Source organism: Periplaneta americana, chromosome 17 (genome assembly GCF_040183065.1).
Source record: "Periplaneta americana isolate PAMFEO1 chromosome 17, P.americana_PAMFEO1_priV1, whole genome shotgun sequence".
Taxonomy (NCBI): Eukaryota; Metazoa; Arthropoda; class Insecta; order Blattodea; family Blattidae; genus Periplaneta; species Periplaneta americana.
In genome coordinates this window covers 75,916,096-75,934,516 of record NC_091133.1, presented here as the reverse complement: position 1 = coordinate 75,934,516, position 18,421 = coordinate 75,916,096, and the positions used below count along the sequence as shown (strand labels likewise).

General features: G+C 35.1%; 1 protein-coding gene across 1 annotated transcript in view; it reads right to left on the bottom strand.

Moving 5' to 3' along the window:
* The window catches only part of Cad87A (cadherin 87A), a 237,899-nt gene that overhangs the window by 210,320 nt on the left and 9,158 nt on the right, over positions 1-18,421 (bottom strand). Inside the window, exon 3 of the mRNA XM_069815945.1 lies at positions 1,401-1,609. Coding sequence (XP_069672046.1) covers positions 1,401-1,609 — 209 coding nt within the window. The remainder of the gene's footprint in view (positions 1-1,400; positions 1,610-18,421) is intronic.

Sequence of the window (18,421 nt, the reverse complement as noted above, 5' to 3'; positions counted from 1 at the left end):
AGAAAACGAGCATCAAAGTACAGCATGTAGGCCTATATTATGATATATACTATCGATATCCTTCCTTCTTATACAAGTCTACCATATACATTTTTCTTCTACATAACAACGTGAAATATGAACTGAACGAAGAGTAAAATTAATTAGAATGAAGAACAAAGTCTGTCAGAATGACAGCTGAATGCCAGTTTCAAGGGGTGCAATTCCACGCACGAGCTGGTTCTTTACATTCGTCATGAGGGGCTTCAAATTGTCATAGGGCCAAAATAAGCACAGATTTAGAAAACTGAAACATTATTTTAATCTTTAGAGTTAAAAACAAATTTTCCATTTTTAATGTTTCTTTTTCTCGATATTTTTACCGATCCATAGCCTTGAAATATCTCGTACGTTATAAATCGTTTTTGCTATGACGACAATTTAATTTCGAGATATTTAAAGAAATGCACTCTTTTAGCATCCCTGATACAGGAAAAGCTGTGTTTTGCAATTCGTCTGTCTGTGTAAATTGATTTCTCTCATGTTACTGAACGAATTTCATCCATATCCATCATCTACAAATAAATTAATTCCAGAGTAAATGACATGAATTGATACTACTAACAATTGAGACACTGAGAACAAAAACGGGACTGTCGGCCTGGGTAGCGTAGTCGGTATAGCGCTCGAGGTTGCGGGTTCGATCCCGCCCCAGGTCGATGGCATTTAAATATGCTTAAATGCGACAGGCTAATGTCAGTAGATTTACTAGCATGTAAAAGAACTCCTGCGGGACAAAATTTCGGCACACCGGCGATGCTGATATAACCTCTGTAGTTGCGAGCGTCGTTAAATAAACCATAATCTAATTTTTAAAACGGGACTAGTCATGCAGAAGTCATTTTGACAAAAGCACAGGGAAGTTACCGTTTATTAAAGGTTGCTAACAGTTTCAGAAGAATATAAACATCCTATTACCAAAATTAATAATGCATTTGAGTCTTATATCAGTACATTTCAAGGTTATCTACAAAGTCAACACAAGACAGCCAATCACAAGACCCGCATGTATAAGCTATCAGAACTCTCAGTTTTGGAATCCGCTGAAGTTCTTACACTGTTTTAAGAATGGTCCCGATGAGTTCCTACAAATTTCCTGGCGATTTTAATAACGACTTGATGAAAATCAGGTGTCGACCATTACCTCATCGATGAATCAGAAAGCTTATGAGTTTATGACAACATTTCATCTGCTCACCGCTGTTCTATGGCTGAAATCCCTTTTGGGAAATAACATTAAAACAGGATAATCACTCACAACGTAAAGCGATGTATGATGTAACAAGGCTCATAGCGGAGAAGGTCTCTGGGGGCAGCTGGCGGAGTTGAAAATGGCTGCATCATGATTTATTCGTACTTACCTCTCTGTCCAAGGGATGGATGACGCTGACTTCACCAGTGTCCTTGTCCACACCAAACCGGTCTGTTCCCACAATGCCATAGCGCACAGGAGAGCCCTCTGGGTCCGTTGCCCTCACGGTGAATACCACCTTTCCCACAGGCGTGCCTTCCGTCAGCACAAGATTCTCTATGTCCTCCAGCAGCTGAGGTGGTCCATTCCCGCGCACACCTGTAAGAATAGTAAGTTTATTGTTAAAAACTCACACACTTGTAGTAGAAATAAGAGTTTCTTTTTCAAATAATCGACTTCAAATGTTAAAAAAAAAGACAAATTCAGTAGATCAGTATTACATTTTATCACTTTTCTGCGAACTACAATTTAAGTATTATATAGACAATATCAATTTTAAAGAAAGGAGGTTTCTGTAGGTTATTCTTAGATTTAGTCCATGTTAGCTTCAATGTATCTGGTGTGATGGTTGCTATAGTCTTATACAACTAGGCACGGTTTTCCCGAAGCAGTACATTTTTTTTTTTTTTCCTTTTGTTCCAAAAATCTTCCACATGCAAAATGGTCCGATGAAGACATGAAAAATGTGATAAAGAGACATGCTTTTGGTGGGGTTACAAAAGGCGTTAGATAACTTGAACTACCTCTTTCGCGGCGAAAAACAAAAACAATCGGAATGATGTAGATGCGCTTTTAAAATAATGTTTGATAAAGGTTTAGTGTGTATGCGCCACTAGAAAACATTCCCCAAGAAAATATGGGAAATCGCTAGCACTTTTAGTTTGGAGTTGTGGAGATTAAATGTGATTAATAGGAGAGTTCTGTGCCCACCCAACTCGCCCAGATACATACCTTACTTACATACCAAAATTTGTCGAGAGTGAAGAAGAGAGCCATATGTTCTTAATGTGATGTAATATACGAGATTTCAATGTCACCCATTATGGAGAAATGTGAAGGTTATGCTTTTAGAGCGATGTATAGTTGGGTGAGTTGTGGGTGAATAATGTACTGTACACCTAACTGAACATATCATAACCTAATCAAACATAGCATTACCTAATGTAATCCAACCTGTCCCTAATCTCGAACGTAAGGCCACTAATCTCTAACGAAGGCCACTTTTAGTATAAATTTGTTTTAAGATGTTTTAAGTGGTTCTACTTCGGTGATGGAGACGTTATGATCTTAATGGATTTCATATCCCTTGAAGAAAACCTGTGTTTCTAAACATTCTAGGAATAGCTAACCATTTGTATCGGTGATAACTTTAATATAGATAATATCTCGGATCGCTATGGTCTCTAGTTTTTGTAGAGAAGAGTTTAAAACAAATATGGGTACTATAAGTATCGCGGCTGTACATTACCGACTGATTGATGTATAAAAATTATACAATATTTTATTCTAATTGATATTTATTTTGAGTCTATTTCCATAAAATGCATTCATTGAGAGGGTTACATTTCTGCTATGAATACTGCATGCATGGTTAAGCAAAATAGATCTTCAGGTGATCCATTAAAAGAGTTGTACAAATATTTCAATTACGATGAAATTTGTATTTTATGAGATGATATGTTCTAATAAGAAAAGGATGAGGATTACACGCAAGTAAAATGTATTAATTTATCTTAATAATTTAAGTTAATAATATCAGTAATTCTGTTAATAACTGACACAAAAATATATCCTTTATTAGTGCAATCTCCCAACATAAAAAGCAAAGCAGGTAACCAAACAGTAAAGCAATATTATTGATCTGCTGATTCATTGTGGTGTCAAAACTTGAAAGTCTCTGTATCTCCTTCCAGAAATTTAGCAACACTATGTCTGTGTAAGACTTGCTTTCTGGAACATGGGGTATGTCTCTTGTAATTGGACATAGGTAAGCGGGCATGAAGGAAGGGTTGGGGAATGTGGTCACTGAATAACCAAAGCAAACACAAGCACGTGCATCAGTGGTGAACTTCGCCACTGATACAGCTGCATTATTTGTAACACAAGAGAAGATGTAGTGTTAAACGGAGATCAACTCTCCAATTCACTATGTGCGACATTATTTCACATATGATTTTACTCTCTTATTAGTGCACTTAAAATTTCTAATGCATTTTATACAACATACTCGTAGTCACCGAATTATTCTCATTCCATTTCATTATTATTATTATTATTATTATTATTATTATTATTTTTATTATTATTATTATTATTATTATTATTACTATTGATATTATTGATATTTTATCGTAATTATTTCGCATTCTGTATAGAATTAAATTTCATATAAAAATTTCACAGGCTTTTACAATTGGTCAAGATTTCCACCTCTTCTGGAATCATGCTGTTAGTATTTTAGAGTGTAGGCTTTCACGGCCGGTGTCTATGTGATAGAAGTATTCCGGGCTAAGATGACGTGGTCTAGTGGTGTTGTTTCTACCAGAAGTTTCGTCTGCTACTGTTGTTCTTTCCTAAATTATATTTGTAATATATTAAATTTGTTAAATGTTGTCTTTGAGTTTTTCGACCGAGTAAAACCTCAGCATTGAGAATAATAATAATAATAATAATAATAATAATAATAATAATAATAATAATAATAATAATAATAATAATAATAATAATAATAATAATAACAATAATACTTACTTACTGGCTTTTAAGGAACCCGTAGGTTCATTGCCGCCCTCACATAAGCCCGCCATTGGTCCCTATCCTGAGCAAGATTAATCCAGTCTCTACCATCATATCCTACCTCCCTCAAATCCATTTTAATATTATCTTCCCATCTATGTCTCGGCCTCCCCAAAGGTCTTTTTCCCTCCGGCCTCCCAACTAACACACTATATGCATTCTGGATTCGCCCATACGTGCTACATGTCCTGCCCACCTCAAACGTGTGGATTTTATGTCCCTAATTATGTCAGGTGAAGTATACAATGCGTGCAGCTCTGCGTTGTGTAATTTCTCCATTCTCCTGTAACTTCATCCCTCTTAGCCCCAAATATTTTCCTAAGCACCTTATTCTCAAACACCCTTAATCTCTGTTCCTCTCTCAAAGTGAGAGTCAAAGTTTCACAACCATACAGAACAGCCGGTAATATAACTGTTTTATAAATTCTAACTTTCAGACTTTTTGACAGAAGACTAGATGACAAAAGCTTCTCAACCGAATAATAACAGGCATTTTCCATATTTATTCTGCGTTTAATTTCCTCCCGAGTGTCATTTATATTTGTTACTGTTGCTCCAAGATATTTGAATTTTTCCACCTCTTCGAAGGATAAATATCCAATTTTTATAGTTCCATTTCGTACAATATTCTGGTCACGAGACATAATCATATACTTAGTCTTTTCGGGATTTACTTCCAACCCTATCAGTCTACTTGCTTCAACAAGAATTACCGCGTTTTCCCTAATTGTTTGTGGATTTCCTCCTAACATATTCACGTCATCCGCATAGACAAGAAGCTGATGTAACCCGTTCAATTCCAAACCCTCTGTGTTATCCTGAACTTTCCTAATAATAATAATAATAATAATAATAATAATAATAATAATAATAATAATAATAATAATAATAATAATAATAATAATAATCCAACCACACATAGGCACCTACTCACATCCATCCTTCCGACACATAGACATGCATACATACATATATGCATACATACACACATACGCAAATACATACATACATACACTGGGTATTATTTTTATTAATTTTAATACACATAATCGGCATGCTCCGTTACTCGTGGGTAACACTACATGCCTATCTAAACATTTTACAATCAATATTAAATACTTAGCCTAGCCTAACATGTCCTTTCTTTATCTATATATGATTCAGTTTCTCAAAGTCTATTGAATTTACAAATTGTATAAAACAGTTTCCATAGTTCTTTATTGACACAGGCCAGTTTTCACGTTTTAGAGCACTATTCACTAGTTTCTCTCTTTCACTCGATATCACTTGGCATTCGTAGAGGATGTGGTCCACTGTCTGGTTCCCTCTGTTGCAGGGGCACATTGGAGAACGTACTATCTTGAAGCGGTGGAGATATGATCTTGTTTTGCCGTGTCCTGTGACTATTGCGGCGAAGTTTGGTGTGGGCCTGAGGTTTGTTTTTAATCTGTCATTGATGATTGGGAAGAACTGCTTGGTTTCTGCTCCTTTTGTTGTCTGGTTCCATTGGAGTTGCCACTTTTCTGTGCTCTGTACTTTTATGCGATGTATTATTTCCTTTCTCGGTATCTTTGTGTATATAATTTGTAGACTGTCTTGTTTTGCTGCCTCCTTAACGATTTCGTCTGCCAGTTCATTTCCGTAGATCCCTATGTGAGCCTTCACCCATTTTATGTGAATCGTCCATCTGTCGTCTTCAAGCTGTTTGTATTTTTGTTTAATGTCGTCTATTATTACATTTCGGTTCTGGTTGTTTTTTAAGAGGTCTATGGTTATTTGGATGTCAGTGTATACTATGTATTCCTATTCTTTCAGTGATTATGCTTTCTGGATTTTCTCATAGGCCTATACAAATATACATGTCACTACACACCGTATACAATGACAATTTTTAAAACAATGCATTTTAAAGAACGGTGTATAAATCCAGTGCCACACTACTTACTGTCGAGTTAAATGGTATCTGTCGGAGTGTTTTAGTAGTCTAGTAATATACAATGAAGGAGGTCCAATGTAAGTTTCCTATAGTCATAGAATTCTTATACTTCAAAGTACTCGTATTAAGATAAAATATCTACAACATCTGTGCATCAGATTATAATTACTTGCATACATGAGTCACTAATGGTTTCACTTTACGATGAGCAAGAATTCGAAGCTCGGTTAAGACAAAAGTAAAGCTTACAAAGCAACAAATTCGCGCCTGCTAGGACCGCAACCAGCACAACGAACTAGTTGAAGTTGCTGTCTCTGCAAAGCAAATTGCATTTACAACACACACATACATTGCAGCAACTAGCGGCGTTTGCCAGCGAAGTGACCGCAGTGGCAATGCAATATTCTGAACCTCACTTCCTGACCACTGCAAGACAAGGAATTCTTTGTTTTTGACCTTGTTCCTTAAGGAATAGTTTTAGTCTTTCGTTCCATTTCAGTCGTGAATACGTTTATAAACGACATACGTCACGTGCAGTGTGAGTACCTAGCCATTTTGTCAGTATTATGCAAAGCAAACCTTCCGATTATTGTAACGCAAGATTCAGTCGTCTGCTAAGAAATGCAAATAAATATCGTTTAAGAATTTCGCGATTTTCAAAATGTGTACTTTTTTATTTCGTTATTTTTTTAACGCTTCGAAGCTACGTATAGGCTAGGAAATAAATCTTACAGAATGTCAATATGTTCTAATCTGTAAGGGTCCCAATATGTGGAATCATATTCGATTATTGGGCGAATTAGTGACTTATATGCAATCTCTTAGAATTTATCAAAGACTTTTCTTATTACCCTCATCACTGTATCAAATACAAAAATAAATAATACCACAATTACATTTATTAAGACAGTAAAAAATTTAGGGTTATAGGCCTATTTAGATTCAAATTTAAATTTTCAAAGTCAAGTGACCTACATATGTAAGAAAACTTTTTCCATAATTCATTCCCTCAGACACTTAACCAACGTTTTACCTCTCAGCTTAAAAAGAACCTGATCCAAACTTTAGTGATGCCCCACTTCGATTATTGCGAGTCTCTATTCACGAATCTAAATACTGATCTTGCCCATAGACTGCAGCGTGTTCACAATATCTGCGTTCGTTTCGTTTGTAACATTAGAAAATTCGATCATGTCACACCGTCACTAGAATTGTTGTCTTGGAGTCCACTTAATGAAAGGAGATTCTTCAACTCTCTCTTATTACTATTTAAAATCATCCACACCTCCACACCCTCTTACCTTTCACTACCTCGAACCTGGAACATGTACCTTCTCTCTATTCCTCTGCACAGAACATCCTTCTACTCATCATCTTTTAGCATATTTATTCCACGCCTTTGGAACTCTCTCCCTGACCATGTCAGAGACTGTCAGACAATATCAAAATTCAAATTTAAATTAAAAAATCACATTCTAGTTCATGGAATTGCTTGTTGAACACCTGTCAGGTTGCGCAACATCGGCTTAACCCATGACATATAGTAAATTTTGTAACTATGCTGTTGTAAAATTAACAATTAATATGTAATGTATTTATTATTATTATTATTATTATTATTATTATTGTTATTATTATTATCAGTTAACACTATCATCATTCCTACCTCTGTTTTCTTTCTTTTTTCTTGTATTAGCTCGATGAGAGCTCTATAGTGTTCTTTTGACTCTGTTGACCCTCTATAGGGCTTTAATTTAATTTGTATTATTTTCATCAGTGTTTGTATTTTTTTTGTACATATATTTGCTATCAGGTAGGATGGAAGAGAAGGCCTTATGGCCTTAATCGTGTCAGATTAAATAAATAAATATCACAAAGTGTAATGCTCTCCAAGCTTTTTACGCGGTTATCAGTAACGTGTTCCCCCCAGCTGTACATATAAGTAAACTAAACGAAGCGGAAATCTGCACTATATTCCACGTCTTCACTAAACGAAGCTGAGAGCTGTACTTTATTTCGATTGGTTTCCGGCTACGTTAGTCTTCCCCATTCTTATGCGCAGCCGCACTGAGTCTCTACGCCTGGAGAGTAGATCACATACCACACGGACAAGCAGAGAAGTTGCCTATAGAGCATAACGTTGCCACCCGACGTTCCGGTACTTTCTGACTCTACTAGTATATGCCTTAATTTATTTTGTTTGAAACTTATTCATATTATTTTTATTTTAAATTTTATTGTGAGTTATTCTGTGTCGCAAGACAACCCCGTATGTTGGGCCAGACTAATAAACAAACATTTAATTATGCACATCTAACTTTCAGGTAAAGCTCCCTGTAAAGCAGGTTTGAATAATTTCAAGGAAAAATTGTTCCGAGGCCGGGTATTCGTTACTGGAAGTAGGCCTACATTAACAGAAAGCCACAATTTAAGTCACACGGAATTTGTGTGCACTCAAAGTTGGGTTCTGACGTCTTGTCAACCCATGTGAGTTGTGTGGATATAAAGGAAAAAATTATGACGATGTCGTGTATAGTTCCTGGGGTAGCTCAGTCGGTAGAGCATTGGTGCCATAAGCGAAGGGTTCCGGTATCGATACCCTGCCCCGGAACATTTTTTTTAATTATTCAAACATTTAATTGTTGTTATATATTTAATTTCTATTGTTTGCATCTTTCTTTTATCAATTTCTGTTATTGAATAACTCTTAAATCCTTAAGTCAAAGTTTGGGGTGACACTAATTCACGAGATTTAAGCTTTATTTGTATATAATTTTCAGGACATATGTTAATTGTGCCGCGCATTTGTTGAAATATTAAGCATTTATGTGCGGCATACATAGTTCTATGTAGTCCATTTTGAAGCCGAAGTATTTGAATCTTACAACAATAGGCCTACAAACATGTTTCAACCATCTAAAAATATTGCGCTATGTAGACTGACAAAAAAAGAAGCCCAGAATAAAGCGTTCAGGAAAGTCTAATGACCGCAATAAATGCAACATATTTAGAGAAATAATAAAAAACCTAAGCTCTGTACTCTAAAATGTTGCTGCACACTGTAATAGCGTAATACTGCGAAATGCCCGGTACGAGAGTCGGATTTAAAAAGTTACAAAAAATTCAGTTTATTAAAGCATGTGCAAAATGCGTCACAGGCGAGAGTACACCATACATGTGTACAGTATGCACAGAAATGAAAACAAACAGTTCTGCAAGTGGCAGTTGAATTGTGGGGGTAGTGCATTCTTTTCTAGGCGTGGCGTTCGCAGAATTCCTAGAGTATCAACTTTTCAAGGCCGAGATTTTCCTCGAATTCCGTTGCGAAATCAAATAGGCTACAATTTGTGGTGCACAGAGACGGAATTTCATTATGGATAGCCATTGTTCTCAGTATGTAGAGGTTTCATTCTCATTCTAATATAATTCAGAGATTTATTATGCCACATTTATGCAATAACTATTTTGCAACAATATCACCTCATATTAAAGTGAATAAAGACTTCAGACTATGATGCAGTTTAACCTCATCTCTGTTTAATACATACATTGAGCAAGCTTTATACGTTTTGTAAAAAAAATGCTAAAAATGGGATTACAAGTGGGGTAATTGAGGTAATGACGTGTGCTATATTTAGTAACATGAGCTACTGTCAGGAAGTCAAAAGGAGAAGAGTAATAACAAAGGAAGCTTTTAACCCTTTGATGCACGCATTTGGGAGGGAAATAAAAAATTGTGTTTTCAAAGAAATTAAACTTTTATTTGTCTAAGAGAAGTGCCTCAAATTTTAAAAACTTGAAAAACTTCCATTTTTGACACAGAATATGGGTGGTTTCATGGTAAAACCACTATGCAATACTGCAGAACACAAGGCCTTCAGAATTATTGTGAATGATACAAAGGGAAACAGTTTCTGGTCTCATTAAGTCAAAGTGCCACTTCACATGTGTTGCAGGCCCATTTACTCCCGTGTGGTTGAACTTTAGTGCTACAATAAACACAGCGTCTTGAAGATACACGCACAGGCATATGTGCCACCTTGTCGAATCTTTTTTTCATACGAGACCGTTGGCTTGAAGTCGTGCACAGGTTTTAGTACTGTCTTCCTCCCTCTAGGTTTTGGAATATTAGCTGCGACCAGACCAACAACTGCCAACCTGAAATTCTTCAGTCATTTCTCTACCTTTGCCTCTCAACGAATATACCAAGAAGGCATTAGTCACAGTGACATCAACAAAATGACAAAAGATGCGGTGGCACTATTTTCTGCATTTTATATCAATCTCGTAGGAGGACTTCAACATATCAGCTTTGTCAACATAACCCATATGTTTCTTGTAGTCCTTCACGAGTTGTGGGCAAGCAATTTCAGTGGTTGTTCCATTCTTCTCTTGAAACAGTGGCGACAATAGATGGATCGTGATAATTAGAAAGGAAAAGAATGGACCTTCTATCCTTCCACTTGAGCCAGGACACTCCAGCATATGACGTACGGCTATCACTCTCACCACGTTTCATGTCGCGGTCTTTTCTTTCGTTGTGTGGTAAACCAATACGCCCATGTCTAACTATATCACATGCGTACATATTTTGCTGCCTTAGAGATCATCAGATTCAAACTTGTGAAAAAGTTGTCAAAAACACTTTGTGATTGTCACCAACCATCTCTTCCTTGTATGATGAATAAGCTGACACAAAAATGGAACATTTTGTTGGATATGGCAAGCATAACTACCCTGTTTGCACGGTGATTACGTTTTGAAACCACATTATTTCCATATTGACGCCACATGTATCGACGAAATTACAATCTTGTTACTGAAATATGTTCTAAAAGACCGAAAGGCAAATAATACTAAATAGAAACTTCCGTAACTATGATATTTTAGCATACAACTGAAATAAAAAAAATCACACCCCAACTATACACAACAACATCGGCCATCTTAGTGAACAGGCTGAGCAACACAAATATAGGGAAAATAAAATTCTTCTACAGTTACTAGGGATCAATGAACGCAGCGCAGTAGTTTTGAAATAAAAACCACCCTGTAAGTAGGCGGGAAACTCAAATTTAAAAGGTGGTTACGTACTGTAACCACTGCGCTTCAAAGGGTTAACAGAGAGAGGAGCATTTTCTGCGGACTTCTGGGAAAACAACTAAGGAAGAGACTAGTAAAATATTTGTGTGGAGTGTGGCACTGTATGGGGCAGAAATATGGACATTACTACGAAGTGAAGAGAAATGACTAGAAGTATTTGAAATGTGGACAGAGACGGAACGAAGCGAGTGAAATGGACAGGCAGAATAAGAAATGAAGTTATGCTAGAAAGAATGGGTGAAGGGGAAACGAAATTGGCTGGGTCACGGCTAAGAAGAAACTGGAAGGAATGGTGAAGAGGAAAAAGTACCGCTGTGGAGTAACGGTTAGCATGTCTGACCGTGGAACGAGCGGGCTCCGATTGTCTTGGTGAGATTTTTTCCGAGGTTTTCTCTCAACTCATTAAAAGAAAATGCTGGGTAACCTTCGGCGCTGGACCCTGGACTCATTTCGCTGGCATCATCACCTTCATTACACTCAAAGTCTAGATAGCCATCGCAGTTGATAAAGAGTCGTAAAATAAACCAATTATAGTACATTATGCAACGAGACTATAATGATAGTAATTAAGATGCGAGTATGTTTGTTTATGAAACGGACGCAAGCGAGTTTCATAATTTTCATACGAGCGTCTTAATTACCATTATAGGCAAGTTTCATACGACCTTTTATGCTCGACCATATTTCTAACTTGAAATTATTCAGAAGTATTCATTTTATTCGTATCTGACTGAAGATCGGAAGTGACCTCGTGCATAGCTCGTAAATTGTGAGATGTGCGCAGACGCGAAAGTATTGATTTTTTTCCGAGGAACAATAATGTCATTGACCTTGATGTAAATTAGAGAATAACATGAACTAATTTTGATATAACCTGGAAATTGATTTAGAATTGAAAAGCGAGATGACAAATTGAATTTATTTGAATATTATTTACAATTAACGCTAATTATTATAGTAACAGAACATAACCTTCTACGACAGTATTGGATTTCCAGCCTCCGTGAAGTTTCCTTCGTTGTCCTTCGATTGCATATCCGAGAATAATAAAAAAACCTGAACTTTAATGAATAGGTGTACTTTAATGACATGCATTAAAGGACTGCTACCAGGTGTATAATTACTACATTTCGGCATGGTCGAGCATAAAATAAATTAAGGTACGGTACCGGTATATGGATCTTATGCGGAGACAAAGAGAAAGGCGGAAAATAGGTAAGACTGGAGACTGCTGGGTTTGCAGTGAAATACCTGCTCTTGGGTTGAAACCCGTGAATGAAAGTGGCGCAAAATGTTCTATACAAACTCCAGTTCGCCAATAGTCAATTGTTGATTTTTCAGATATGGACGTGACTTCTACCATACGCACACTATAAGAATAATAAAATAAACGCAGGTCTAGAGGTCAGTTTTAGTAAGGCAAAATATCTTAGTGTGAGAACTACTGAGCAAAGAAATTTGGTATTAGAGAAAAGCTCCCATTATAAAAGGCTGCTTCGAACACACATCCTTAGGAGTACTTTTTATAAAGGATGGCACAAGTGAAAAGAAGGTTGAAAAGAAATCAAGTAAAGTGAGAAATGTAATGTGTTGTATTAATTTCATCATATCTTAGTTATCAAAATGTTCTGGTTCTATGACATATTACTTATGGTTATATAAATAGAAAAAAAATTCTCAAATAAATTTGCATTTCTAAGAAACATAAAACATAATGTTAATATCTTTTTACTTGAGATTGCCCACTTGATCTCAAACATTTGAAAAGAAAATTCCTAGCCTTTTAATAAGGGCCCAGTAATTAAATAAAGGTTGGGGAACGGATTATTATACACTGAAAGGTAACTTGATTGTTTATACATAAATAACAGTTGCCAAAGTAGATAAAAGTTCAGTCAGGTATAAACAACTGTGGCGATTCAAGGCTGCTTGGCGTCGGGACTTCGGGAGTGATTAATCTCGACGTCTCGAAACACTCACAAGCAGTCTTTACGTCAACGACGCGACGTATACAACATTGTCGTGCGGGTTTTCGACTTTGCGGGGGCTGTTAGTCTTGCTTTCTCGATCGTTGTTCATCTCTAGTACGTACCTACCTTAGAAATGGATTAGACCTATTGGAGACGAAGTATGGGTATTTCTCGAACTAAAATATTAGAAATATGCATATAAAAGAAGGAATGGGTATCACACGAGGTACTCGTATGCACATTGAAGAAAAGCAACTGAGAAGGTATGAGCACATAAAGAGAATGATATGTGAAAGGTGACCTAAAATAATACTTTCTGAGTTGGATACCTGAACAATTCAATCACATATATTTTGAAGATATCAAAATCATAAGCCCTTGCCTCTTCTTTTGTTATTCTTTAAGTATTATCAACCCAAACTCGACATAAAAATACAGCGGCATTCACTGATCATGTGTTTGAAAGAAAAGCGACTAATACAAAGACATGGAGCAAATCCTCCTGTGAAATAGATAACTAGAAATAGAATCCGCGACCGTTGGTTACAAATGTTACCGCTCAAGTCACAGAGGGGAACTTATACCAGGTGTAATACCATACGTAAATACCGGTAATAGTAAACAAATGTCTGATGGGCAATTAATTATATCAGCACTGTATGATGATTACACAGTCCGCAAAATTATTAATGATCTACAGCGCCTAAGGACACCAAGCGATGCTGATTGAATTCAGTATACAGGCTACTTAAACTATGAGCATTTGAGAATGCTGTTCAAGTCTTAGCTAACTCTGCAAGATTCTCACTACTTGATACTTCATGACCATGAGAAAGTTTCTGTGTAATGACCAAGGATCAGGAGGCTACAACATTAACTATTACAGGGATTTCTACTGTAGCGGACGACGCGCGTGCATCTAGCAAGCGAAGTACTTCTGTCTGCTCACGCGACTCTTATTGGTAAAGTTATGCGGAACAAAACTTAGGCCACTTTAATTACACTAATATTTAGAGTTTATATTATTTACCCTATGTACACTAGAATACACTATTTTTACTGTTTGTACTATTATAAAGAATGTAAGCCTACATTGATAAAATATATATATATTTTTTAATTGGGTTATTTTACGACGCTGTTTCAACATCTAGGTTATTTAGCGTCTGAATGATATGAAGGTGATAATGCCGGTGAAATGAGTCCGGGGTCCTGCACCGAAAGTTACCCAGCATTTCTCGTATTTGGGTTGAGGGAAAACCACGGAAAAACTCAACCAGGTAACTTGCCCCGACCGGAATTCGAATCCGGGCCACCTGGTTTCGCGGCCAGACGCGCTGACCGTTACTCCACAGATGTGGACATGATAAAATATTATTTACACTATTAAGCTTATGTGCAGTGTTGAGTTTTGTAATACAAAATATTTTATTTCATAATACTATAGCCTACTTATTTTGTAGATAGTGTATAAAAGGACTGTCAGACATTGACTACTTTCAAAAGTCGATTGTCGAAAAGACTGCTTTCCATCTCTAGAATATGATCTTTCTTCAAGTATAACTTTTGTAGAATTTGATTATTATTTTTAATATATTAATTGTCCTTCATTAAGTTTATAATTTCCTTTTTTGTACTCCAGCATTATAAACAGCCTTTATCGTTAGTGAAAATCGTGTATAATAGGCCTATGTCACATTAAGTATGCCTTAATTTTCTGGGGAAATGGTAGCAAAATTGGGAGTTTCTTGATTTTGCAAAAGAAAGCCATTAGAATTCTATGTCAATCAAACTATCTTGAACATTGTCGACTTCTTTTCAAACAATCACAGATATTAACTGTTATAAATTTATATATATACGACCTAGTCCTTTACACTCGACAAAATATAGACAATTACTCAATAGCAAATATACATGATCATGAAATTAGAAATAGTGAACAAATTAATATTCCATACTGTAGATTACATAAAACTAGTACAAATTTTTCTATCATGGGGATGAAATTATATAACAAGCTTCCCAGTCAATATTATAAGTTTCCAACCAATAGTTTCAAAGCTAGATTTTATAATTGGCTTTTAATTAATCCTTTCTACTCTGTAGATGAGTTTCTTAACATAAATTCATACGAAATTGTTTTTAATAAATAAAGTTATTTACATTTAGTTACAATTATTACATTAAGAGTGAAGTGTTTTCATTCATTTTAGAGTTTCAAAATGTTTTCTGTTTTCATTCTAATTAAACTTTACTGTTTTCAATTATATGTGTATTTTCAAATGTATGTTTTTTGTGACGAAGCCTATCACTGTATGTTTAATGGCTTAATAAATTGAATTGAATTTAATTGTACCAGAGCCGTAAAATATTACTATGACAACTAAAACGTGATGACTTCTATTATGACGGGATAACTTTTTCCATAAAGTTAGCATTATGAAACGATTTGCCATGCCATTAAACTTAATGCTGTACATCGTTGTTTCCATAGCAACCTCTTTCTTAATAAACCATCATAATATCAAACTACCGATCATTACAAATCTGATGTTATTTCTTTAATAATATTGTTTTATAATGTTGTCGTGCAAACAAATAACTTATGAAACACAAATAGGGCTAGGATTTTAATGACCTATAAATCATGAAAAAATGTCCTAAAAACAATGCATTTATGACCTAAAAATCTTTCAAAAAATGCACTTAAAATGCCCTAAAAATTGATCTTACATAATTGCCTTAGTAGGAAAAGAGGTTTTGTACTACTTAATATTTAGACTGGTAATTAAATTAAATTTTACATAATTTATTCTAAGTAGCACACTTTAATTGATTATTTTATCTGATGTAGTTTCCATGTATGATCGTTCACCTCAGCTTCGGCATGTGGACATGAGGTCAGCAGTCGGCTGGTCGGTCTTGGCCCTTCATGGGCTGTAGCACCATGGATTTACTTTATATACTTTTTAGATTCTGTGTAGTCTACCACAAGGCCACTCGTATCCGGAACTAGCAGGTATAGAGTCTATATTGAAGGGGTGGTTGGACTGGGCCATTATGTGGGGTGTACTACGTTTTAATGGCAATATTTGTGTAGAAAAACGATTAAAATATTATACAAAATAATGAGTATTAATGAACAAAATATGTAAAGAAAGTATCAAAGGAAAAAGACATTATTTTATATTAATAATGGGGATTTATGGCCAAAATCAAATGAAAATGCCTAAAAAATGACCGAATAAAACAAAAGATGCTCTTATGAGTTGAAACAGGCAAAAAATGCAAAAAATGCCCTAACAAATATGTCTTAAAACACTCAGTTTATCACATAACACATAAATACTAAAGCAGCTATGTTTCTGGCTTACTAGAAAAAAGATGCAATTTCATCAAAATCCTAGCCCTACTTATAAAGTTACTGCGCTCGTCAGAATTATGAAACTCGCTTCGCTTAATCTCTAAAAATTGACTCGTGCCATAACGTATAACATTATGAACTTGTTTCATTATACACTATTGATACAAATCGTCTTATTTAAGACTAAATTGTAATTGTTTAGCTCTTGAAATTACATGTAACTGAACATATCTACATTTTCTGTTATTATTATTATTATTATTATTATTATTATTATTATTATTATTATTATTATTATTATTATTATTATTCCATTGTTTTCTGTGTTGGTGTTATTTATATTTGCTATGTATTTTTATAATGGTTGAGTGGAAGAGAAGTCCTAATGGTCTTAAGTCTGCCAACAAAAATAAATGAATTAAATAGGCGTAAATGAACAGGTAATTAAAATTGCAGGAAATATCATCGCATTATCAGTCTTTTTCACTATATTGCATTGTAAATAGTCTATGAGATCTAGTTTTGTGTCAAGAATAGAACGTCAACTGCAGCACAAACAAGATGCAAGTGTTCCCTGATAGTAGCACCAAACATGACGTCACGTAAATATAATCTATGAATAGTTAACTTTATTTCCTTACTTCCTTGGCCAGAATACCGTCCCTAGTAACTACAATGCATGGTTACTTAAAAGTGTAAATTGATCAAACAGACACAATTCAGTAAAAATGATAGTAAATAATAGTAATAATAATAATAATAATATAATAATAATAATACCAATAATTTATATATATATATATATATATATATTCTTCACTTGGAATCATATTCTGCTTTTCCACAATTTCCTAACATTAGCATTATTCAGACTATAAATCCAATCTCCATATTGTAATCCCATCCATCCATCCTTCCATCCATCCATCCACCCATCCATGTTTGTTTTGATTTTCCTTTGCTCTTTTTATTTCTGGTTCGATATACCAAAGTTCCTTCTTCGGAATCTTCTGATTTTATATTCATTACACTTCCCAAAATAAATAATTTAAATCTTCTGTCCTTCATTACCTCAACAACAATTCCCTAGTTAGGCCAAATTTGACCTTATGAGAACCTCGGATGTGTTCGTGTCGATTTTCAGAGCCTCAACCGAGAAGAGAATCTTATCTAAAGATCCTGGTTCATCATCCAATTCTCTGTAGCATGTTAACAGCGAATTCAATTCAATGCACCGTGCCGTGCAGCTTCATTGCATTTTGTAAGCATATAACTTCAATCTCTTCCGCACGACGTCATACACAGTCGATTTGGAATGAATTAACAAGCAAAATAATAAATTTATCAATAATGACTTCATTATAATGACAACAACGACAGCAATCTTTTTCAGTTCCTGAATAAAACTAAATAAAAGCAATTGTAAGGACTGTTTTCCTTCATTTATGGTTTTCGAGAAAAAATACTCTTTCAAGTTGAACCAACTGTGATGATCTAGATAAAAAAAGTTAGTACTTTCACGATGTAATTTTTAAATTTCTAAAATTATGTCTTCCCCAAATTGTGAGGTTGCCATATGACAAAGGATAATGGAGTTAAAATTACAATCGAGTAAAACATAATAAGAAATCAAGAATTTTACATTATAGTGATAAATATAAAAAAATTTGTGATAAAAGGATTAAGAAAGTGGTACTACAAAGGTAGCTCAGGACGTGGAATGAAGATCATGTCTTAGGATGTAAATTAATAGCTTCAATGAATCAACAACCACATGTTTAATTATGATACTTTTTATTTGAAACCATTTGCAGAAAGAAAGGAGACGATAAAACCAATAAACAGACCAATAACTTATATTTTGCTAAGATGGTAGGCATTTTTATAGTATGGAATGGTCGGCCACCTCAACAGGTGGCTTCGGTGAGACTCAAACCTGATAGTTGGATCTATTGTAT